This window comes from Nicotiana attenuata, unplaced genomic scaffold (genome assembly GCF_001879085.1).
Source record: "Nicotiana attenuata strain UT unplaced genomic scaffold, NIATTr2, whole genome shotgun sequence".
In the NCBI taxonomy this organism is placed as follows: Eukaryota; Viridiplantae; Streptophyta; class Magnoliopsida; order Solanales; family Solanaceae; genus Nicotiana; species Nicotiana attenuata.
Genome location: NW_017671020.1, coordinates 88,907 through 112,717, shown reverse-complemented (window position 1 = coordinate 112,717; position 23,811 = coordinate 88,907). Strand labels below are relative to the sequence as shown.

The 23,811-nt window shown below is 35.4% G+C and overlaps 1 protein-coding gene across 2 annotated transcripts; it reads right to left on the bottom strand.

Moving 5' to 3' along the window:
• Positions 1 to 92: 92 nt before the first annotated feature.
• Positions 93 to 18,853, bottom strand: LOC109205304 (putative callose synthase 8). 2 transcript variants are annotated; one of them, XM_019368009.1, is made up of 41 exons: positions 18,393 to 18,849; positions 17,302 to 17,402; positions 16,693 to 16,814; positions 16,523 to 16,604; positions 16,321 to 16,431; positions 16,038 to 16,157; positions 15,748 to 15,840; positions 15,574 to 15,665; positions 15,326 to 15,452; positions 13,906 to 14,043; positions 13,751 to 13,827; positions 13,490 to 13,646; positions 12,878 to 13,003; positions 12,656 to 12,773; positions 11,401 to 11,729; positions 10,818 to 10,870; positions 10,664 to 10,724; positions 9,408 to 9,489; positions 9,277 to 9,326; positions 9,097 to 9,183; positions 8,897 to 9,031; positions 8,712 to 8,815; positions 8,510 to 8,594; positions 8,259 to 8,419; positions 8,008 to 8,131; positions 7,808 to 7,902; positions 7,594 to 7,732; positions 7,272 to 7,423; positions 6,117 to 6,223; positions 5,869 to 5,988; positions 5,693 to 5,761; positions 5,430 to 5,598; positions 5,183 to 5,294; positions 4,379 to 4,498; positions 4,185 to 4,300; positions 3,692 to 3,775; positions 3,336 to 3,448; positions 3,022 to 3,251; positions 1,309 to 2,157; positions 627 to 812; positions 93 to 545 (listed from the first exon to the last, which is right to left on the bottom strand). In XM_019368009.1, exons 1-41 carry the CDS (start codon positions 18,637 to 18,639, stop codon positions 318 to 320), a joined length of 5,871 nt encoding a protein of 1,956 aa, XP_019223554.1. In that variant the 5' UTR covers positions 18,640 to 18,849; the 3' UTR covers positions 93 to 317. The 2 variants fall into 2 exon arrangements, with proteins under 2 accessions (XP_019223554.1, XP_019223555.1); XM_019368010.1 differs by lacking the exons at positions 93 to 545; positions 627 to 812 and adding an exon at positions 2,277 to 2,344 and having other exon boundaries at positions 2,080 to 2,157; positions 18,393 to 18,853.
• Positions 18,854 to 23,811: the final 4,958 nt, after the last annotated feature.

The following is a 23,811-nucleotide window of genomic DNA, read 5'->3' as shown; positions in this document are numbered from 1 at the left end:
TATGCAGTGTCTTCGATTCATGCCGTTACCCTATGTGATTAGGTACTGTAGCAAAAAATAATAGTACTAACTTTTCGGATGGATAGTAGATGTTGATAACTGTGGAGTATTCATCAAATGTCTATGCACTGTACCTTGTCAAAGCAGTATATCTATACATAAAAGAATATAACCTATTGCTACCCTGTTGAATATATCCACACGACAAGATGGGTTTTAAGTAACCTAGACATCTTGCTCTTCTACAGTACTAAAAAATGAAGTATATGTACGTGCAAGTTATGTAGTCAAAACCAAGTTGTTCCAAGAAGAGATCACTAATGATTCTTCTTTCCAGCAAGAATTGGCTGAATCTGCAACCTCCTACTGAAAGCCTCATTAAACAGAAACCGAGTTTGGAAAGCTGAAATTATTGGAAGCCAAGCCAATGAAGCTATAGGTGCAAAAAGAACAACACCCATTCCATAGTCATAAGCCCGAGCAAACACCCGAGTGAAGTGCCATAATCCAGTACCTTCAATCTTGGGTCTCACTGCTTGCCCAACCTGAGGAAAAAACAACCATTTATGCAAAGCAGAAACTAGTACAACATCAAGGCTTTTAGGAAGAACATATTCTGCACTTACCAATATGAAGCCCCAACCAGTTGGTAGAAAAGCTAGACAGCAAACAATCAAGTCTCTCACGGACAGATGACATATGATTGACAGGGTAATAATAGTTGCTACAACTCCTAGGAATATAAAAGCTTTAAACAGCCGGAAAGTTAAGTGATGGTTCGCACTTAAAACCCGCCTTCCAATATTCAGTACCTGTGTCGTGTTGGAGAATTCATTAAACAAATGAACTATGTTCTGAATCAAGAAAGTAACAGTAATAGTACACTTAATACTCAAGAAAGTAACAGTAACAGTAATGGTCAGATTCTCAATTTTAGTATTTCTTCTGCCATCCATTATATGTAAAGTATATCAGCATTGTAAAAGACTCTGAAAACTGTACATGCTGTCAAAAGAGAAGTTCACGACACGAAACAGTAAAAGGAAAAGAAAAAAGGGATGCAAGGTTCGGAGTCTCAATTTCTTTGTTGTTTATATTTAATAGTTTATCCAACCAATCTACAAGGTCTTGTGTCACATATTATGTAAATGATTTCGTCAAAACTCAAATTAAAATTGGGTTGTTGACGAAAGAATTCTGGATCAGACATTCAATGCATATAGCTGTTTTAAGAGGGACATACTAGCACCATGCAAATAGAACAAGAAATTAGATACTAGTCAAGACAATGTAGAGGAAGAAGCTTACCTTGACCAAGAGGAAAATAAAAGCAATGACAACCCATGAGAGCACATAGACTAGGAAATTTTTATGCGAGCCGGATATGTCTAGGTGATACACCAGTCCATACTGGTAAAGGAAAAATCTTAGTGAAAGGAGTATTTCAATTAACCGAGAAAATAGCCCTGCATGACGAAGATGAGCTTGTTCGTCATTCCACCAAGACTGCCAACTTTTGTCTTGTTGTATCCCTATACCACCTTGCTGATTGATCCACTTGTTCCAATCTTTCCAGTCATCCATTATCTTGCCCCAGTCAAATCCAGAAGGATTAAATAGAAATGGTGCAAACAACCAAGTCAATGACATGAACCATATCGCATAAGTAGTTAAAACATATGCCATATTGCTCTCGTATGATCGCCTAAACAAATCATAAACAATCAACAGAAGCAGAAGTTCAAATCCTTTTATAAAGTGACTCCGAGAGTAAAGTCTATAATTTTCGGTGAAGCTGGCGTGAAAAATCACAACTTTACGACCAGTGGGTCTATACTTGGCACCCCCATGAAGAATTGTTCTGCCATAATAGTGAGATTTTGTTCCAAAGGAAAAAGTAAAGAAAACAGCAGCCAGTTGCAATTGCATGAGAACAAAATCTTTAAGGGCATTAAGATACCCTCGCTCAAGTCCCAACTCTATGACCATTGGTAAACCCGTTAAAAGTCCAAGCTGGATAAATGACTGAGAAGCTAGAGCTGTTTCCAGTGATTTTATGTTTTGCAATTTCGCCTCAATGAGAAGCGCTCTTTGTAGACCACTTAATACCAGGTATAGCTGCCCGTAGAGAAACACATATATCGTAATCACTGAGAGCTGCAAAGTTTTGAGAACAGGGATTAAAAGAGACATAGAAATCAGCATAGCCAAGTGTATATCACAGGAGACCAAGAGAATATGGAAGCTGAAACGCTTGAATTATTCATAAGAATTACCACTGTAAATTTCTTGATTAAGCAAATAAGGTACTCCCTTGGACTCAGAAAATATCACATAGTCTAACCTACACAGTTAATCAGAGTAAAATGTTTGAATTGATTATTCTATGAGTTTAAATAGAAATAATTATTGGAAATACGAAGTAGTTGATTCAGAAGATGTTACATCAAATTTGAAGTAGTGGTTCATAATAGTTTCACGTGTTAAAGCGAACAAGAGTCCAGTTTTCTGGTAAGGACTGAAGGAAAATAGGTCAAGTATTGGGTTGGATGGAGTAATAATAAAATTGCAGCCTTTTTTTTTTTTTTTGGTTAAAGGGAAATATTTTATTGATAATCACACGACGGCTCCAAGTCGCGCATACTAATGCTTAGTTAGAAAGTCTCGTACTCGGAGACAGTAAAAAAGGATAAACTCCAAGTTTGACTAAAAACTACTGAATTAATAAAAGTTGCAAGTGAAGTATTGGTTATGTTAATTTCACTTGTTGGAGGAAGAAAGAGGTCGCCTTTTTCAAGAAGGACCTAACAGAAAGCAGGAAAAGCATTTCCGGCTGGAGGAAGAGAGAATTGCATCAGTTAAGCCATTTTGATCCCTCACCATGCAAAGATTTTATTAAAAAAGTTTACAAGTGTGACGAAGCAGGTCAAGTTTCCAAGTAGCTCATTGATGACTTACTAAACAAATTTCATGTTCAAAGACAGCAAAAAGAAGATAAACTACAGGATGTAACGTAGTTACCAGGCTGTTGAAGTAGAAGCCAACGGTTGTAAAATAACACGAGAGCATTCGGAAGAAGTCAAATCTATGACCAAGGCGGTATATATCACGGCTGATTGTTTGTTCGCTGTTTCCATTGGCAACTTTAGCTTCAAACTTTGAAATCTGGTTAAGGCCTACATCACGACCTTTTCCGACTTGCATGTACTCAAGATACGTGACATATCCCCGTCTCAGAGTTGTGTTAAATCCTATGTTACATCAGAGTGTCAAGTGTTTGCTAATCTGTACAACTCTATGATGTTCAAATAAACATTTTGCATTAACTGGAAAACCTGCAAAAACATCTTCGCTCAGGTTGATTGTTTTGGATGCTTTGCTAATGCCACCTCTTGTCAAATGAAATACTCGGTCAAAGAAATCCGGGTGCCCATAATGGAACCTGACCCTGAAATTTTCGATGGAAAAGAAAGAAAAAAAAATTAAAAAAAAAAAAGAGAGAGTTGCTGTAAGCAAACTGAATACAACATTATATAGTCTTGTTTCCCTTTATGCAGAGAACAAGAAAAACACAATGTCACTTTTGGAAAGAAATATAGAACTGATCTTTTATCCCCAAAGATTATTTCCTTATTAATCATTTGATTATTATAAATAAAAGTAAGCATGTAAAAAATAGGCCTTAAATTACCTGAGTGGATTAGCCAGAAGCCTCTGGCCAATGGTAACAAAACTGGTCTCTTGATAGGACATAAACCAAGCTAAAGAAGAAACACTGCAATCAGAGAAGTGGATGAAAGCTTCTTTAGCATTTAATTCAAAAATTTCTCTTCTTTATTCTTATTTTTCTTTTAATATCTATTATCCTCTTTTTAGAGTTAACTCGTTCTGCGAAACAAGCATTCTCGTTGACAATGAAGTTGATGCAGGAATTCCCAATCCACATGTATAGCTAAAAACAAATGGCACTGGATTCAAATAGCCAACTATGGTAATTCAACTTAGTAAAGTTCAGAACTCAAACTTTAACTTTAACCCAAGAACAATGTGTAAAACTGGCTATCTCCATATTGGTGATTAACAATGAAAAATGAACTCCAGATAACATTCTTACCCCTAACCAAAGCTGGCTATTATATAATTGTATAATCAGGTCATTGTAATCATAATTCTCAGATGCTGACCTTCCTGTAAATATGTGCTCTCTCATGCCAAGTACCGTGGGATGCCGCCGACCATGGTCTTTCAGGAACTCTTGCAAGATATTTCGCACTTTCAAAGCTTCTTCTAAATAGCTATCCTGTAAGAACAAACTATTAGAACAGATATATGAGATTATTCTTTTTCTTTTTCAATAAAACTGAAGGCTGATTAATACCTGGTTCATGTCAATGGTTTGGAGAGCTTCACCACGTGTGAAAATTATGGAATGATTTTGATTTTCCGGTTTCCCCTCTCCAATATTTGGTGGGCCAGGAAGCTTTATGCGGTATACTTCCTATATAACAGTTGACAAACAATTGTAAGAATAAGATAGACCATTAACAGACATTGTTCATTTTGATTAATTAAAGTACCTTATTCACCTCAATTAGAAGTACCTATATCAGAAGAATTTGATACTAAAAGGCTTAAGCAAGTGAAGAAAAGGACAGAGTAGGGATATTCACCCTAAGAATAATAACATAGGGAATAATAAAAACTTCTTATTGTTTTTCTAAAAAGGAGTATTCACCCTAACACAATAGAGTATATATCCTTTACAAGTTTCCAGACTTCAAATCTATTAAACAGCACTAGTACCATCAAATTAAAACTGTCTTATGCAGACTGCACCGTTTGCCATCCCTATATGCAGTCCAAAAGTATCACAAGTAAGTAAAACTGGAAGGAGGTAGTATCATCTCATCCTTATCTAACATATTAACTACATACACTCTTTTGATAAAAGCCAACTATTAACTTTGAGCCTCTTCAATTAACACCAGCAATACAGCATGCAGGAAATCACTTGTCCTTGACCCTAGTAAAATGCCACAGAATATGGATACAAAGATATACAAAATCCATTAATGATCATGAAAACCCGGGGGTAACAACTCATTTCCTATCTGACAAGCATGGTGGCATACACTTTCTTGAAGTTAATATATTCAACCGCTGAGAGATTTCTTTTTCATACCTGGTCAAAACCGTTAACAGCTTTAACTAGAATAGATGAATAAACTTTTCGCGGCTTATCTGCCGTAATTTCTTCTTTCTCCTCAACATAAGCAACACGCAAGGAAGGGTACCTTTAATTACCCAAAAAAAAGGAAGGAAAGGGTACCTTTCATCAATACATCCGCAAAATAACATTTCTAAATTGCTGAAGAACTTCTATTCAAGTACAATAATATCCAGAACGAAGTTTCATTGAAAAAAAGCACCTTATCATCAAATCAAGTATGTCTTTGGCCTGAGGGTCGCCAGAGTTCTTCTGTGATCCATATATTTGACAAGACACAACATGTGTAAATTTCATGTCTGCTAAGGCTTCAAGTTGAGCTGATAATGTATCATTTTTCTTCTCAATTGCATCATAACCTTGGAGGATATCTGGGGAAAGATAGAAAATGCAAACGACGTCCTCTTTAGTCATCTATGGGGATGGGGTGAAAAGCAAAACATCTGAACTGTTGTTTTGACAAACCATCATCCTCAGCCATGTCAAGAAAAGCTTGCAACTTCAGCGCTTTCCTGTAATACATCATTCCTCGGACTGTTTTGTTGAAAGGAAGAAAACAGAATAAAGAACATCTCTAGTAAGAACATAGTTTAGATTTACAGTTTTAATGGAATTCACATTTAAATGAAAGATTATTCCACCTGTTCTGCTTAGAGTTTGCCCTCGGAAAGAAGCCCAATTTCGTTCTTCTTCCTCGAGTTCATCATTAGATTCATCTGATCTTTCCCTTTCCATGCGCTCCAAAAAGTTTTCCCATTCATCTGACAATATATAATTAAAATTAAGAATTAATGAATCACAATTGGACCCTAACTTATGAGATGGAAAGAGCTCTCTCTCCCTCTCTATCCCAATCTCTAAAGTCACAGATAAGTTTTGTGGTAGCAACCTGGAAATATGTTTTTCATATAGAAAAGGATAGCGACCCCTTGTTTTCTTGAATTGAGCTCCTTCTTTGAAAATTTAACTTCCTCCATGTAGTGTGGAGTTAAAACACTGTGAGATAAACAAGTTTCATAAGTTGATCTATTGATGAAATCTGTTTACAAGAATATTGAGATTCTCATCTTAAACTGTTGTGCTTGACAAATTCAATTGATTTGTCAGCTTTAGATGAAACAGGAAGAATTGAGACAGCATTTTGATAACCGAGAAATTCCCGAGGGCCAGTGTCATGGTTTGAAACTAGGTGGATAATGGGACCATCCTCTACCTTCTCCACTTAAATATCAAGATTTTATCTGCAACAAGGTTTGAACCTGTGATGTGTATATATATATATATTAATTTGTTAACCATCTCTTTATTTTGAAGAAAGATCTTTCGGTCCTTAACGAATTTTTGATCTTTAGTGAACCTTGATCATCTAGCAGAAAAGAAAGAACAGAAGGAACTTGCAGTTCCCAGGAAATCCTTCGACTTTTCTAAAGAAACAAAGGATTAAACATCTACTCAGATTCTATGAACAGCCGGAGAATGGAATAACCAAAAAGGTTTCAGAAACATGAGAAAGGAAAGGTCCCAAAGATCTAATATTTCTTTATGTTGTTGAATCTCTCTTTGATCAATGACAATGCGATATTTCACATTCCTCATTACTAACAGAATTCAAATATCTTTAATAGCGACATCCTTTATACTACCTGAACAAGAACTTGTGCAATTATATTGACGAAAAGGTCGATCCTTGTTTACCATCCATATATTGTCTAACCAAAGCATTCTCTACATGTTTTTTCCAAAAATCTTATTTGACCAGGTTCTTCTCCCAACTAACGAGGAGATCTTGGTGGCATGTCCAAGAATGAAACTGAACATAGTTTCGCAAAGAAATAGCACACTTGTTTCTCGAGAATAGATGAGAAACATGCTCAATATCATTTGATTGAATAGCTGACCCAGATACTTGTTGTTTGAAGGAAATAAAACCTTCCACTATGATTGGTATTTCTTTTCACAAAAAGCAGAAATGAGATAAGAAATTTAAAGTTACGCTAAGAGTTTGAAGTGACAAAAATATTAAGCAAATGTGATGAAATCTGACCTGAATGATAACATATTCCGCACCTTTGGGGCATTAGGCATGTTCATAAACAGAGAAGTGGCGAAAAAGGAAATCCGCCTGCGAGCCTCCAAGTTGGTCGGTATATCCAGTGCTTTATCTTCGACGGTAAGCAGTAAACGGAACCGCTTGACCTACCATTGAAATTAAACAAGTCTCCATAAATGCAATGGGTTTGTGTAGCTATGCATATGTTTTTAGTAAGAGCGAAGTTCGTGGATGAAAAAAAGATGAACCTTTCAGATATAAGAACTTGCACGCACAAGAGTAAGAGAGAGATAAGTAGTAAAGTGAGTTGCAGCACCTTTTCCATTAAAGAACCACTATCTGGCAATGGAAAATGGATTGAATGCTTAGATGCAAACAGTGGTGGTTCAATCCAACTGAAAAGTTCAGCGACCTCTTCCCCACTTTGCAGTTGAGCATAAAGTAACTCCATTGTTCTGCAACCATGAAGGATGGTTAGACACACAACAAATATAAGAATCTTATGACTTGAAATTCTTCAGCCATCTAACCTTGATCCATTTGACATCAAATCACTTGTTACGAGCTCAAAGATATCTTGAAGTGCCAATACGACTTTGTTATGGTGGCTTTCATTTCCCTCGATCTTGATATATACCGATTTGCATCAATATGGAAATCATGAGTGGGACAAATGAAGAAATTGGTAATAGTAAGGGAGCAAAAGGTTGATGTTTGTGTGCAAAGTTACCAGAAGCTCAAGCAAGGTAATACACTTAGCATTTAGAACCGGTAATTCACTCATCTTCAAGTCCTTGAGAAGTGTTGATCTTTGAATACTTTCCTCAATCTCATCTGATATACCAGAAATGACCCTGAAAAGTGGACAAACATGCCATGAATTGGGACTCTAAAAAGATAAAGAGTAAAAAAGCAGAAAGTGTTGTCCGCAGTATTGGTGTCAATGTTAAATTGCATTTGAAATAATATAGTCTGTACAACCTTCTCTCAAGGTCACCAACAACAAGAATTTCAAGGATGTATTTCAGTGATTCATAACACTCAGTCACAACCATGTACATGTATGTGTCCTTCTTTATTGTTCTTAAAAGCACTTCATCCTTTCCCTCAAAGTCTCGTGCAATACTTAGTGCTTTCGAAAGCTACCAAAAGACGGAGAACAAGTCAAAACAATAATGAATAACATGTAAGCTAATGTAAGATTAGACAAAGCTCCAAGCTTAACATGGTACCTTATCTGCTAAAAGAAAAACAGGCCAACAAACTCGACCAGAGAATAATTCTGAAAATACAGGCATTTTCATCAAATCCATCTCCCTGTTGTCAGTTATTACAGAGTTCTTAGCTTTTTAGTAAAGAACATCATGTCCACATAAGCTAGAAAGAAATAATTCTTTTTTTTTATCGGGATAGAGCTAGAGAGAAATAATTAACCTGTCACTTATCACGTCCTCCTCCCGGAAGCTACTGATGATTTGGTTCCATACAAGAACAAACTTTACGACATTGTTCTTTTCCCTTTCTGAAAAGTGAAAGTTCTGCCAAACGGAACTCCAGAGGGATGAGATAGAGAGTTTTAAAGAATTGGAAAGTAAACTTAAAATACCAATTGTAAAAACCTTTTGGAACGTCAGAGGGATGAGCCAATTCTTTAGAATGTTTCCAGTATCTTTTGCTTGGGGTGGGACAAGACGAGCATTGAAAGCATCAGGTAACGTGTGAAATCTACTTCTCAGCATTCCTAGCGTCCGAATCTGTGGTGAAAAAAAGATATGAGAGTATCCATATAACGTCTTAAAATTAACTAAAAACAACTTACCTCACCAAGATGGTGGAGGATTCCATACACTCCGCCAAAGATGGAACAGTAAATAGAATACCAGATTTGTGCATCCATGAAATATACCTGAAACAACAGCAAATTCAGCACAAAAGAGATTTATGTAAATAAAGAAAATGAAGCTTCAGAAAGATAAGATGAAATCTTAATAGAACTTACAAGTATAATTGGAGCCCATATAGCAACTATTGCTCCAGCATTGCTCTTGACTAAATTGGAAGAAATCATTCAGAGGGATTTACATATCTACACTCTTCAGCTACTTAAGAAAATTAAATGTTAGACGTTACCTTTAGGGAAAAGCTCGTGCCAGTCATAATTTTTCACTCCGATTGCCATGATCTGTCTTGTAGGTGATATAAGTGGTTTTATCTGGACATTTCATGAAAAGTTAACAGGAGTTTGTGGTCAAAGATTTCTACACAGATTAATTGAAAAGATGTTTCTTCCCAAGTCTTTCAGAGCCGACAAATAAAATATCCAGTTGAATATTAAAGAATTTTTCTACAAGTCAAGGATTTGGGATTTGCACATAATTTTAACGTTTGTTGCTAAAATCTTTGTAAAAGGATATCAATTTTTGCATCTGATAGTATGCTGTTCAATTGCAACTTTTAGAAAAACAAATTGTGAGGGCCTATTTGGTATAACATAAAACGTTTTCAACAGAAAATATATTCCTTGGGAGCAGTTCCACTAGAGAAAATCATTTCCCATGTCAATTTCAGTGTTTCATTGGATACAAAAGTTGATAAATGTGATAGTGGAGGAGGGTGGGCATGGAACATGGGCTGGAGGCCTCGGGGTGATATCTTTAAGATCAGTAAAGAGCATAGATAATGTTTTACAAGTTGTTAGCAACAAAGTATATGCATTAGGAGTCGAGGAGTTGGACTAGAAATTGACTTATGCAAAATGACGTAAATCATTTACCTCTATTTATTTAAAATATTTTCCTTAATACTTTTAGAAATGAAATAACTTTATCAAAGGAAGGATTATTCTTAAAAACATTATACATCATACCAAGAAGAGGTAAAGCAATTATTGCAGGATAGCACAGTAATGTTATTCAACTTATTGTTCAGATAAAGAGTGTCGAAAACTCAGATGATATTGACCATGTGTTCTTTTAGAAAATACAGCACAACAACTACAACTACTGTGCCTCATCCCAAGCTAGTTGGGATCGGCTGTATGAATCCTCATTGTCATAAATGCTCTGTTTTGGTCCTTAATATTTCAATACTCTATACTTCAGGATTATCTAAATTCTAACACTAGATGTTCTCTAATATACTCTAGTAATTATATCTCTATTATAATAAGAGTCATCTAATAAGCACTAGTCTTCTAGAAAGACAACACTAACATACTAAAAACTTTGGGTAGACAAAATATAAGAAACTCATAAACATTCATAAAATAAACTTATTTTCTGATTCACTGCTCGTGTATTCCAAAAAAAAAAGGGAGGGGGGACATGTCAATGATCTAATAAGTAGTTCTAGTTTGTAAGCCAAAAAGAAGGCTTAGAACCACTCACCTCGAATGCGTAGCTAAATATGAATTTGCTTATTAACAAGAACATCCAAAAAATGGTATACCTAAAACCAGACATAAGGCTTAATGAGGAACCCATCAAGAGAATACTTAAAATAAAAAAAAGATAGGCTCAGAGTAGGGACAATAGGATATACTTTAGAAGGGAGACTTGTCTTTCTTGCATTCCTCGCCCAACATATAGCTTAGGCTGCATTTTGCATACCGAGAAAAAAATCAACACTGACAGATAATGAATAAGAAACACATACCATTAAGTAAAATGAAAAAGCACTTCGCTTTCTCATAACTCTTTTAGGGACCAACATGATATTGACTTTACTTTAAAATACTAAATATGATAAGTTCAAGAAAGAAACACCTTATTCATGCAAATCCTGTTTGCAAATCCCATAATAGGATTAAGATTTGGTCAACATAAGATCAGATGACTAGATGATTTTTTATCATTACTTCTATTTTATTCTTCAAATTTCTTTTGCAGTCTGGAGATTTATCTGCTCAAATAGTTGGCAATTGATATACAGTTAAGCTCGGATATCTTGTAGATTCCAGAAAACATTCATGAATTAGTCCTAAGCAGGCTAAAAAATCAAAAGAAGCTGTAGCAGGACAAATGATAATAAACAGTATGTACTGCAAGCCTAAAATATTTAGAATCTTTGACTGCATTGCTCCAACACATTTATGCAGGCTAGGACCAGGACACTGAAGGTTTACCTGAGTCCACCAGGATAAGAACATGCATATCCGGTAATTGGAGGTCTCGATATACTTTCCAACCACAGGCACAAAAAATAGAACCATGTCAATTGCATTGGTCATCAAGTAGAATGCAACTGCAACCATATAGGAAGAATAGCACCACTCTCCAAGCCAACTCCCATTTTGCGTTGAATAACAAGTATATTTTCTACGAGAACTAGCATAATATATGGGAAGAATGATGGTCCACATCATAGCAACAACCACCCTCAGCACATGTTTCAGAGTTTGATTGGGGTCCACTGTACATCGAGCTTTCCATGTAAAGATGATATCAAGAATAGCTGCAAGAATGAGAATCTTCACTCGTTTTGTCTTAATTTATGATAGGCAAGTAGACAATAAAATAAATCAAATAAGAAAAACAGTAGACAATAAAATTACAAGAGACTTAGTGGTCCTAGCCAAAATATTTGCACACCAATATACATAAGGAGATTGGAATATTTTGAAGCTTAAGAGCAAAACTAACTATACATGGAAGAGTGACCATTGCAATTTTGGAGAACTAAAATAGTCATGAAAGATGATTTAACAGTGAACTGGGAGGAAACATTTTATTCAGGAAGAAAAGGAAACCGTATTTTCAAGATAATTTAAATCTTGGACAAGATAATTGCTCTTCATAAGAACCACCAAACAGGTTGTTGTACTCAAATAAAAACTCACGGGGAAGCAACTTACAAAAGTAGACATCTTTAAGAGACATTAGCATTTAAAGAGATTATGATATGAAACTACGCCTTTCTTATAGCCATTGAAGTAATACCTTCACAGACAATATCCCAGATTCATTAGTTACCAGTCTAAAGCACACAATCGCACACAATCACACACAAACAAACTCTATTAGCTATAGAGTAATTCCCTTAAAAAAACTATCAGTTCCCAGAGAATCCCACTTATTGACTAAAGAGTGCCCGTTCTAATAATGAAAGTTCAAAGATAGTTGAAAACTAAGAAAAAAGTAACTTCAATGGGTGCCAACATGCTGATATGGAAAGTTTAGGATGCTCTGAGATCTCTTCTTATGAAGTAGTCAAAATGCCATAATGCAATCACTTGTGTCCTAAAATAGTTCTGTACCTTACGGGAACCACTTATACTCAAGCAGATATTTACAATCCTACTTTTGTTTTAGACTCACTATATTGTGTTTCTAGCACTTCTTACAGATTAAACTCATAGATTTCTCCAAATCATGTCATACCATTTACAAGTTTAAGAACCGCTGATGTGATAAAGATACTCATAACATCCTCGAGTACTGTTGCATCAAAGATTTGTAGAGGAGAATCCAAATCGTGAGATGCCATAATTATCATTGCCTAAAAGAAAACAGGCAAGAAAGGAAGAAAAAGAAAAGGGATTTAGTAACCAGGTAAGAATGTATACTTAAGCTATTGTTAATATCTTCTCTTTCCAAACACACCTGAAGTGATAGGATAAAAAAGCTCCACATCCTGTCAAAGCTTCTGAAAATCTGCCAAAATGAGCGGATTTCTACAAAATTCATCTTCCCCAGCCACTTTGGTTCCCGCACCTCATCCACTAGGATCTGAAGATCACAAAATGGAACTGTAATTCTGAACTTTTAGTATCTTAAGCATTGGAAAAAACAACTGATTTGCACATGATTAGTCCTGGTGTTGCAACAAAGCTCAACATTTCATTGTAAAAGGCGGACAAGCAAGTAGGAGAGAAGCAAATTACTTGTGTCCCCACTAATACAGAGAATCTTTAAAGCTAATATGTCACCATGCTCAAACATATAACAAACAGGAATACCACACATTGATATACAGAAGGCTGCATCATTGAAGGAGAAAATCAAATTTATCCCTTCCCATAGACTTTAGGCAGTCGAAAGGTTTTAAGCCAAAGTATTTCTTGATTCAACAGAAAGGGGAAAGTGGTAACGATACAAATATGAGATACATTGAGATAAAAGACAAACTTGCATTATCAATGAAACGACAGGCCACTTTCTTCTGTCTACATACATTATTTGGTATAATTTGAAATGTCAATAGTTGTATCTTACCCCCATTTCTTCATCTTCATTAGCATCCTTTTTGTTGCCTTCTTGGTTGGCAACAGAAGCCTTCTCTTTTCTAACTTTGCGATTACTTGGAGATCCTATACAAAAGAAATCATGGTCCAGGCGCATGGGCCAACCTATTTGAAAACAATCTGGAGACCTGGAAAGGTGAAGCAACCAGCGTATCATATAAACTTCCTGGCATATATTTAGGAGTCCCTCAACTGAAATTTAAGATTGGCATAGAGAGAAAGTTAGCTCTACCAAAAGAACTCATTCAGATCATCATAGTTCCTCCATGTCGAGTGATCAGCTGTCCCATTTCTGCTTTTCATTGCTTCCTTAAGTGTTTCACAGATAAGGTTAGAAACTGAAATTGCAGAGATCAAAGGTAAATGCATGTCCAAACTTTGAAGTACCTCATATATGACATCATACACTGGAGACACTACGTTGTTCAGAAAAGATTCGGAATTTCCCTGGTAAGCTGGCATGAGCTTTTCTCCAGTTGTCATGCTTACAGCACCAATTAGCATGCTGTGCAACTCATATGCCATCTGCAAGAGAGAATATGTTTGTTGTATTTCAATCTCCAAATGATCGTTGAAGCTTAAATCATGAATAAGGACTGCAGATGATAAAACATATAATGGTGAAACTCTATTCTTCTGTATCAAGGATCAATGTAGATCCATCACTTTTGTAGCTTAAGTCTGTGGCAGATGGCTGATCATGTCCGCCTAACTCACCGTAGTAAGTGACAAAATATCACTGACATGAGCACGGGGCCAAATTTAGCATCTAACTTTATAGTGATAAACATCAAACAAAACAAAACCCATAACAGATGCTTCTATGAGCGCTTCTCTTTCCTTTTGTAATTTAATCCAAGAAAGTAAAGAATCAATTCTCAAACAAGACTGAGAATAAGAGGGAGGATAGTGTACATTTTCTTGGCTTGCAGTTACCTTTTCACTCTACTTTATTATATACACTTAGCAAAAAGAATGTTTTATGATAACCTAGGACACGGATTCTATATGAACCAATGGATCGTGACAAATTGTTTTGCAGTCCAAAATTGCAAGAAAACACTTACCATCTACATGTCCAAACTATTTTCACCTCCACCTGTTCTCATTTCTAACCAAATTTATATAAATAGCTGAATTATAGCTATGTCTCTTCTATTCATCAATTTTCCAGAACCTCATCTCTAGCTTAAGAAATTAATTAGGCATCCCTTCTCCTAAAAATCAGGTCAATGATGGAGCAACAAGCAATTAGACCGTCCTAAATCATTTATTTTCTTTCTTCTAATTTTGCGGCGCTGTACACTTTTTATAGGATTAGCCTTCAAACTAATAACAGAACTTAGGCATTAAACTTCACAAAGTCAAAAAGGACATGGACTGATTATAGAAAATTCAATTGATGAAACTTGAATACTTGCTTATTTCCTTTCTTTAGATCTTTTAGAATCTGTTTTAAGTTAGTATCAGAAGATACAGTAATTTACATCAATAAGAGGAAAGGTTAATGTCATTAGCCCATAATGCGGTTATTTCTGTGAAAGTTTTAATCAAGGTCATTCTTGTAAGGCAAGCACACACAAACCTAACAGCTCAGCATGCGAGAAAAGCTCTCACCTTCTGAAGGTTGCTTTAAAGAGAAAAATAGAACCAACAACATAAATTTTCCAAATTTTGTTTGAACCTCTGAAGACAGCTTGTAATAAATATTGGTATATGGTAATAATTCAGAGTAAAACTACTTTCCCTGCAAGTCAAATCTTATATGGAGTCACTTTTACAGGAATGGTATAAAGTGTCAGCTTACATGGTGAAATATGTAACACAGGCATTCTGGCATAAATCTTAAATTAGCAGCCTCTCCCCATATCAGAAGATAAAGACCTATATACAGAAGTTTGTATTGCTGAGCCTCCTGTTTCAAATATGGAACCCTGAACGATGATGAGATAACGAAAAAGTTGTTAGAGAGTGAAGTGAAGTAAGAAGAGAAACAACAACTTCCACTAAGCAGCAGTAATTTGAATTCTATGGTTATGTCACAGACTATCTTACCTAATATTGCTTTTTCGTCGCAAAAATTTGCACCAATCTGTATAATTTTTAAAAAACCTCTTCATCAGCTCATCAACGGCAACATCCCCTAGCTAATACCAGGAAAGTAAGCATAACATAGCTGATTAAATTGACACCTTAACTAGAAAAAGCCAGGTAATACTAGTACTGCACCTTGGGTACTAATACTTGCTTCTGAGTCTGCCGAACATGGGCATTAGCAAGTAATAAAATTAAATGTTCTCTCTGATTGGCCACATTTCCTTCCTGACAAGAAAAAGGTGATTTTAATCATTGATGCCATAGACAGGGAGGATAAAATGCTTAAAATGAGAAGTTGAGAAGTGTGTAGGAAGTGATTAACTTTCCAGCTTTGATAACCTTGATACAAACAAAATGTACAAAGAAAGAAATGGTGATTGAACGGAAATTTATGAACTCAAATGTAATAGAGAGGTTAATACTTGAAATCCAAAGCAAAACTGGAGCCAATTGAACAAATCCATGTTGGTTATGTGTTTTCGACAATCTTCCAGGAAAGGCAAACCACGAACATCACGAACTGCTGCAACCGCAACTTTAATCTGTGGAATATTAAACTCATTACAAGAGTTGTCACACAAAAGGAAAGAATACAAAATTGCCCAATAGATAGGCTTTTTTCACCTAACATGGGAAAAAAGGGGAAGCAACTGCTACACTCAAAACCATTTAGCCAATTAAGCTCATATAATTAGCTATACATACCTCAGGGAGTTGCATGATTGCATGATGAATTCCTCCTTGATCAAGAGGAAGAATGTTATACGACACAAAGAGTTCAGATTTGGCATCGCGACTCTCTCTCCCAGCTAGAGCCTAATAAGAAGACACATAGAAGGTTCTATTAGCATGCAACCAAGATTGAGCTAACCAAAGTAATAAGAGAAGGAAATCACATAAACAAAACCTGAACACCTGCTGCTCTGGAAACCGTATCCAATACTTCAAACAACACTGAAGCAATGGCACGTGCTTTAGTCAGCCTTTCTCTGTGCAAGTAGAGAACATGACACGGTGATTCTACGGCATTAGCGCTTTTGGTGCCAAAGATAAACCCTGATAGAGTGGAATCATTACCTATTTTCTAGATGACTCTCTGCACCAAATTTGATGATGTAATCTTTATACTCGCGATAAGCACGTCTAAGTTCACGTAAATCAGTCTTTTCCTTCCTTTTCCTGAGAGTAACTTCTTCATCCTATAGTTCATAGAATTAGGCAACATGACAATTCAATAGCATGGATCTAGATAGAAATAAAGTACCGGGAAACTATTACAAAAGCTATTAACTATGTTCAAACAGTTGAAGATGGTAGGTCCGGGATGAAATGAAATGTGCTAAATGTAGACTTGAAAATTCATATTGTAAGTTACAAACAAAGAACTGAAGCAAGATTCGAGATTGGCATTTCAAGGTCTGGTATGGACTGTACAAGAGGACTTGGTCCAGTAGTTTCTGCTTTAGAACAAAAAAGTGAATTTTCTGTTTAGAAATTCAAAAGCAGATTATGAGTATAAACTACCAATCTTAGATTTTCCAGAATACATTTTTTTTTCCCTCTGAAAGCTGTTTACTAGTTCAAGCCACTAATGACTTTAAACATGACAGGGAATCCTGCAGCTCTATTTCAATACAGCTATATTTACATTCAGATTGAGTAACTGTCCTTTAAGATAGATTGTACCTGTTCAAGCCGTTGAAGAAGAGCAGTTTTAAACTGCCGTACTCCTCGGCCATTGGAATTCCTGTCCAAGTTATGCGCTACTTCAAAAGCATGAAAACGACCTGCTTAAGAAATCTGGATTATCACTTATTACTGAAAAGAAAACAAGTAACATTAACAAAAGAAGAAGAAAGGAATGAGAAATGAAAATAATTAACTATATTTGTTTCGGCACGTTCATCTCCTCTGTACATTATGGTTGTATGGATGAAAAAAAGAACTGTTAACGCACACGCTACTCTTCAATTTTTACATTTTCTCAAATTTTTATCCCTAAGATAAAACTAGCAAAGCAAAATGTAAAATCAGGCCATGCTCTTTTTTATATGTACAATTTCAGTAATACAAAAGTGTTTCTTACCACAATGTGGTTCAAATAACCTCCTTAGTGCAGGAAAGAAAAATACATGGTTGAAGGGACAATCACAGACAGCTAGAAGAACCATTAGCCAAAGCTTTTCCAGATGAGTTGAAATTCTCCAATTTTGACTCAAAGTTTATGGTCAAATGGAATAACTTAAAGTGGTGGACATACCAGCTAAAAAAATGTTTTGATAAAGTTGAATTGGAAAATGACTAACTTGTTGCTACTTGAATTTTTTCGAATACACACACTATGCACGTGTAATCCTAATTGAGTTTCGTGCACCGACTAATTTTTTTTAAATATAGGTATTAAGCTCGATAGTACCATGGAAAATAGTTCATGGGTTCAAGCCGTGGAAGCAGCCACGAATGCTTGCATTAGAGTAGGTTGTCTACATCATTACTCTTGGGATGCCCTGCATGAATACGAGATGGCTTGTGCACCAGGCTGCCCTTTTAGTAACATGGAAAATAGTAGAAATAACCTATTATAACCAGTCAAATTGCATTGATAGTGTAAAGACTATTAACTTGCTAGTGTCTACAACTTAAATCTAATTCTAAAGCGACCTCTTCGTATTCATCGAATTATCAACCCATGACTGAAAAGAATAACACACTGCCATATTTTTTAACTATAACAGCAAAACAAGCAATCACAGAGGAAAAATTAGATAAAGCCTTACAAAGATAAGCGACACGAGGCTCCTCTGACTCAATAAGATTAGCTACTCGAAGAAATCTTTGAATTTCTGAAATCAAAGTCACTGGCAATTTCTCACTGTCAAAGGGCTCAGGCACATGATCTCGCCCGAAAGCGATTGATCTAGTGAAGGGTCTTTCATTGCTTGTGGTATAAACTCTTCTGCTGGTACTAGCAGCAGTAGAAGTAGTACTTTCTTGAATTGGTTCTGCAAGTATAATTTCTGCCATTTTGTGGAAAGCCAAGAAACATTTGGGAATGCAAAGGGGAAATAATGCATGAGTTTGAGAGTATAAAAATAGGATCTTGAGTGTATATACATGTTGTTTGGTTTGGTAAACAAAGTGTGAATTTTGCTTTTTGGTTGCTTTTGGGAATGTGATCTTTTTCACTTTTGCTTTTGATGCTGTATTGTGTGTGTGTTTTCTGAATCTTTTGGACTGTGGAAATCAAAAAAGGAAGTTGAATCAACTTCTTGGCGGGTATTTTAATGTTAAAAAAAGCTAACAAATGGGGGCCAACAAACCCATTGTTCACCTGGTTAAGGCATGACATAATATAACATAAAGAGACCATTTAGATTTTTCACAAGAAACTTAACCCTAGGTTTTTCTAATTAGGTGAAAATAAACTCACCATTCCCTCTTTTCCTTTTGTAATATCTTTCTTTGTCAAGTCAACTTTTGGCAAATTTAGTATGCCTTTGGACAAAAATTATAATTTAAAAAAAAAAGTAGTGTATGGAGTTAGATTGAAAAATAATATTTAAAATTTAAAATTATGTTGGATATGTATTTTACTTGAAAAAAATATTATAATTTTGTGAGTGGGCAAACAAAAATTTCTAAAAAAGAGGTTTTTGAAATTTTATTTTCGATTTTTTTTTTAAAAACTTGCAAAATTTCATGGACAAACACGTTTTGAAAAAAAAAGAGAAAAAGAAAAAAATAGTTATGGACAAACGGGTCCTTACTACATACTAGTTGAAAACTACAACATAGAGAAGAAACGTCATGACTCATCCCTTTAATACAGAGTTACAGACTATAAACTCCAAATAATTGACAGGAAAATGCTTCTACAATGTTGTTGAGTCATGTGGGGTATTCAGCTTTAACCTTTAAAAAGGTCATGAGACTAATTTTTTGCAACTACTGTAAAAAAGAAAAATAATTACAGATTTCTCTCTGATAGGCCATGAGGCAATCAAAAAGTATTACTAGCAGTCAGGAAAAGTAGTCTTATAATATGACTGCCTTTTGCTATTCCTTCCCTATTAAGGACAACAAAAGGTCAAGTGATTATAAGAAGATCTGATGGGTTCTTTGGTAATTGCAAATAATAATGATAGACACGCAGACGTGTAAATATCTAGCTTTAAGCTACTGCGAAAACTTTCACATCAAGTCAACTACGCAGAATTTGAAGTTTATAAGATTAGAATTCTAGTTATTTTAATTTACTGAAATTTAAAATAAATAATTTATATATATTTAATAAATTTCTTAAAATAAATATAAAATGTGGCTAAAGCTATAGAGTTGAGTGGAACCAGCAACCTACACACTAGCTCCGCCCCTCGGGTCTTTCCTATAAAGTCCAAGGATCCATCAGCTGTGATATTCTTCTAGCTTGAGGAGTCTCTTACTTCTATGTCATTCCTTCAGAAGAGTATCAAAAGATTTTTGCTTCCGGATTTCCACTGATGTTTTTTCTTTATCTTGACTATTTAAGGAGCTAAGCTACAAATAGGCAGGTCAAAGCAACAGGCTGATCATGTTAGAATTTGGACTTACGTTAATTGGTTATAACCTGAAAGAATAGTAATTTGATCCAAGTAGTGGATAAATAAAAGGCCTAATATTAAATATTTTGTGTGTGGATAAGTGAGGCTTAATAACTATTGGCCTGTGATGGGTAGACATTCTTTATAAATAGAGGCCAACCCCCCTTTCCCTAGCTATTAGAAAACCCTAGCGTATTCTGCCTCTTGAATACGTGGTAACGGTAGACGTCCCATCAGTCAAGTTCTCCGGGCTGTGAGAGCGCTCTATGGAGTTTAACGGTACGCTTTCTTAGACTCTAACTCAAGATTAAGATTTTATATCGGTATGATTGTGTCTTAATCTCTGCTATGGCTATAGGTTAATTATCTTACAGTTGGTAGCAAAGCTACCATAATCAGGGATTAAGATCAATGAATTAATCTTGAGTTTTCTATTACATAGTCTGTTATCCGTTTTCAGACGGCGGTAGAAAAAGTTATGAATATCTAGTGTGAATTAGACAACTGCTCCACCTTCACTATTAAAAGAAAAAAGATCTTGTACATTCTGATCTTTTCAACAACGGCAGAAATAATAACTATGCAAAGCAGGAGTTAATGCACTGGGTTCCTTTTATTGAAAATCTGTCTTATTAAAAAAAAAAGGAAGGCTTAAATCGCTGTTTTTGGTTTGTGGATTACGGCGGCGGCGGGTCGTTTGAGTTTTCCGCTAGCGATTGGCTCGTGTTAGATGTATTTGTTTGAATCAGTTTATGCTTCTTTTCTTTTTACTGATCATGCCTTCTTAGTTAGTTTATTTTAATAAATAAATATAATCCACACACACAACTTGGAAATTAAGTGGTGTGGCATTATTGTGAAACTAGTTTTGCGAGGAAGCAGTGAACCTTTATGTTCAAAGAGCTAATGGACGTTGTTGGTTTGGTGTCAAATTTGTCTAGTTGGTTTAATGCTTAACGTAATTACTGTATTGAGCTTCTAGCGATATTATTATTACTTTAGTCAGATTCAAAATTAATATAAGAAGTAAACTGAAAGGTTTAAATTATATGGGTGTTTCATCTCATGTATTAACATGTATAACTAAGAACCTGTGATTAATAAATAGTGTCACCAAAGTGGTCTATTTATTTGGAGTCAATGAATAGTTCTTAATATTATATACATGTGAGATCATTTAATACATGGATTGAGAGTTATGACTAATAGATAGTTTCCACCAAAGTGGTCTGCTTATTTGAGTCATTGAAATATTCTCAATCCCCCATGTCTAAATTGTCCTTTACAAGTGTACATTAGTGTTGGAGGTTTACCTTTTGATACTAGTGACGCTAAATTAATGCTAAGGATAAGTTGTTGTAAGAGGAGGTTTTGTGTCTCTTACCTAAAGGAAGGACACAATGTATGCCTTGTACTCTTGGATAATAAAAGGGAGGTTTTGTATCTCTTTCCTAAAGGTGAGGATGCAATGAATGCCTTGGATTCCTTATTTTTTTTAAAAGGGGAGACAATTGCATCTTCTACCCAAAGGAGGGGTGTAATGGTTGTCTTTGACTCTTTTAATTTATATATTCCTGCCCATAATTTTATCTAATTTTGTGTTGTTTGCTTATACAGCTGTTAACAACATGACTACTCAGTTGAATTCCATTGAAACTCTAACTAGTAGAAACTACAAGAAGTGGAAATAGGATGTTGAAATAGTGTTAGGCCTGATGGACCTGGACTTTGCATTGATTGAAGAGAAACCCGCTGAATCCACAACTACTAGCACTGCTGATGAAAAGGCTAAGTATGAGAAATGGATGAAGGCTAACAAATTGAGTCTTATGATCATGAAGAGATCTATTTCTGATCACATAAAAGGTGCAATTAAGGATAATGGTAATGCAAAAGATTTTTTGAGTGCCATTGGACAGAAATTCCTAGAATCTGATAAAGCCGAGATAGGTAGCCTAATTGATTCCCTGTCTACCATAAAGTATGATCTTGTAGGTAGTGTCCGTGATCATATTATGAAATTGGTTAACATTGCTACCAAACTGAACAATTTAGGTGTAACCATTAGTGATGATTTTCTTGTTCACCAATCTCTAAGGTCCCTTCCTGAGCAGCTTAACCAACTTAAGACAACCTATAATGCACAAAAAGATAAGTGGAGTGTTGATAAGCTTATTACTGTTTGTGTGGTAGAGGAAGGGAGGATCCAAAAGGAGAAAGTTGAGGGTGTCGTGAACTTTGTTAGTTCGTCTAGATCAGCTGATTATCTCTCTTATAAAAGAAAAGGTGGACCCAAATTTTACAAAAGGAAACATGGTCAGTCTGATCATCCAGGTGGTAATAGTGGTCATACTAATAAGCCTGGTGTTAACCAAGGTCAGTCTCATAATCCTCTTGGTCCTCAAGCTGTAATTAAGAAAGAAATCAAGTGCTGGGATTGCAAACAAGTAGGTCATAAGAAATCTGGCTGTCCTCTGAAAAAGAAATTAGGTAATCTTTTGGCTTTTGTCTGCTTTGAAACTAGTCTTGTTCACGTTCCTTTAAATTCTTGGTGGTTGGATAGTGGTGCAACTGTTCATGTAACCAATGACTTGCAGGATCTAGTAAGCAAACGGAAACCAAAAGAGGATGAAGCCAGTGTTGTTGTGGGCAATGGACCCAAAGCAAAAGTAAAGTTTATAGGGACATCTATTTTACCTTTTAAAAATAATTCTAGTATTCGTTAGAAAATACTGTTTTTGTATCGTCTATGAGACGGAAATTAGTTTCGGTTTCCCTTTTGGACAAAGCTGGTTATTTATTTCAACAAAATAATGATATTTTATTAAAATTTCCTATGATTCACATGCTGTTGCTGATGCCTTTTTAAGTGATGGTCTATATCGCTTGAATGTATTGAATGAAACTTTTTCTGCAATGCATGTAGAAAATATTGCCCACAAAAGGTCTGCTATGAGTAAAACGTCTTACCTATTATGGCATAGTCGTCTTGGTCATATTTCTAAAGAAAGAATTGAACGATTAGTAAAGGAAAATATTTTACTTGTTCTTGATCCAAAAGATTTTGAAACTTGTGTGGACTGTGTTAAGGGTAAAATGATCAAGGCTAAGAGAAAGGGTTCCACTAGGAGCTCTGAACTCTTAGAAATTATTCATACTGATATTAGTGGACCTTATGTACCTACTTTCACCAATCATAGGTATTTTATTACTTTTATTGATGACTTTTCAAGATACTGTTATATATATCTTTTAAAAGAAAAATCTGAAGCACTTGATAAGTTTAAAATTTACAAGACTGAAGTTGAAAAACAGCTTGGGAAGTCCATTAAGATAGTGAGGTCTGACCGTGGTGGTGAGTACTATGGAATATATGATGAGTCTGGTCTATGTATGGGGCCTTTTGCTTTATTTTTACAAGAATGTGGGATAGTAGCACAATATACCATACCAGGTACTCCTGAGCAGAATGGTGTGGCTGAAAGACGAAATCGTACTCTAATGAAAATGGTGAGAAGTATGATGTTAAGGACTAGACTACCTGAGTATCTTTGGGGTGAAGCCTTAAAACAACTAGCTATATCCTGAATAGAGTTCCTACAAAATCTGTCTTGGA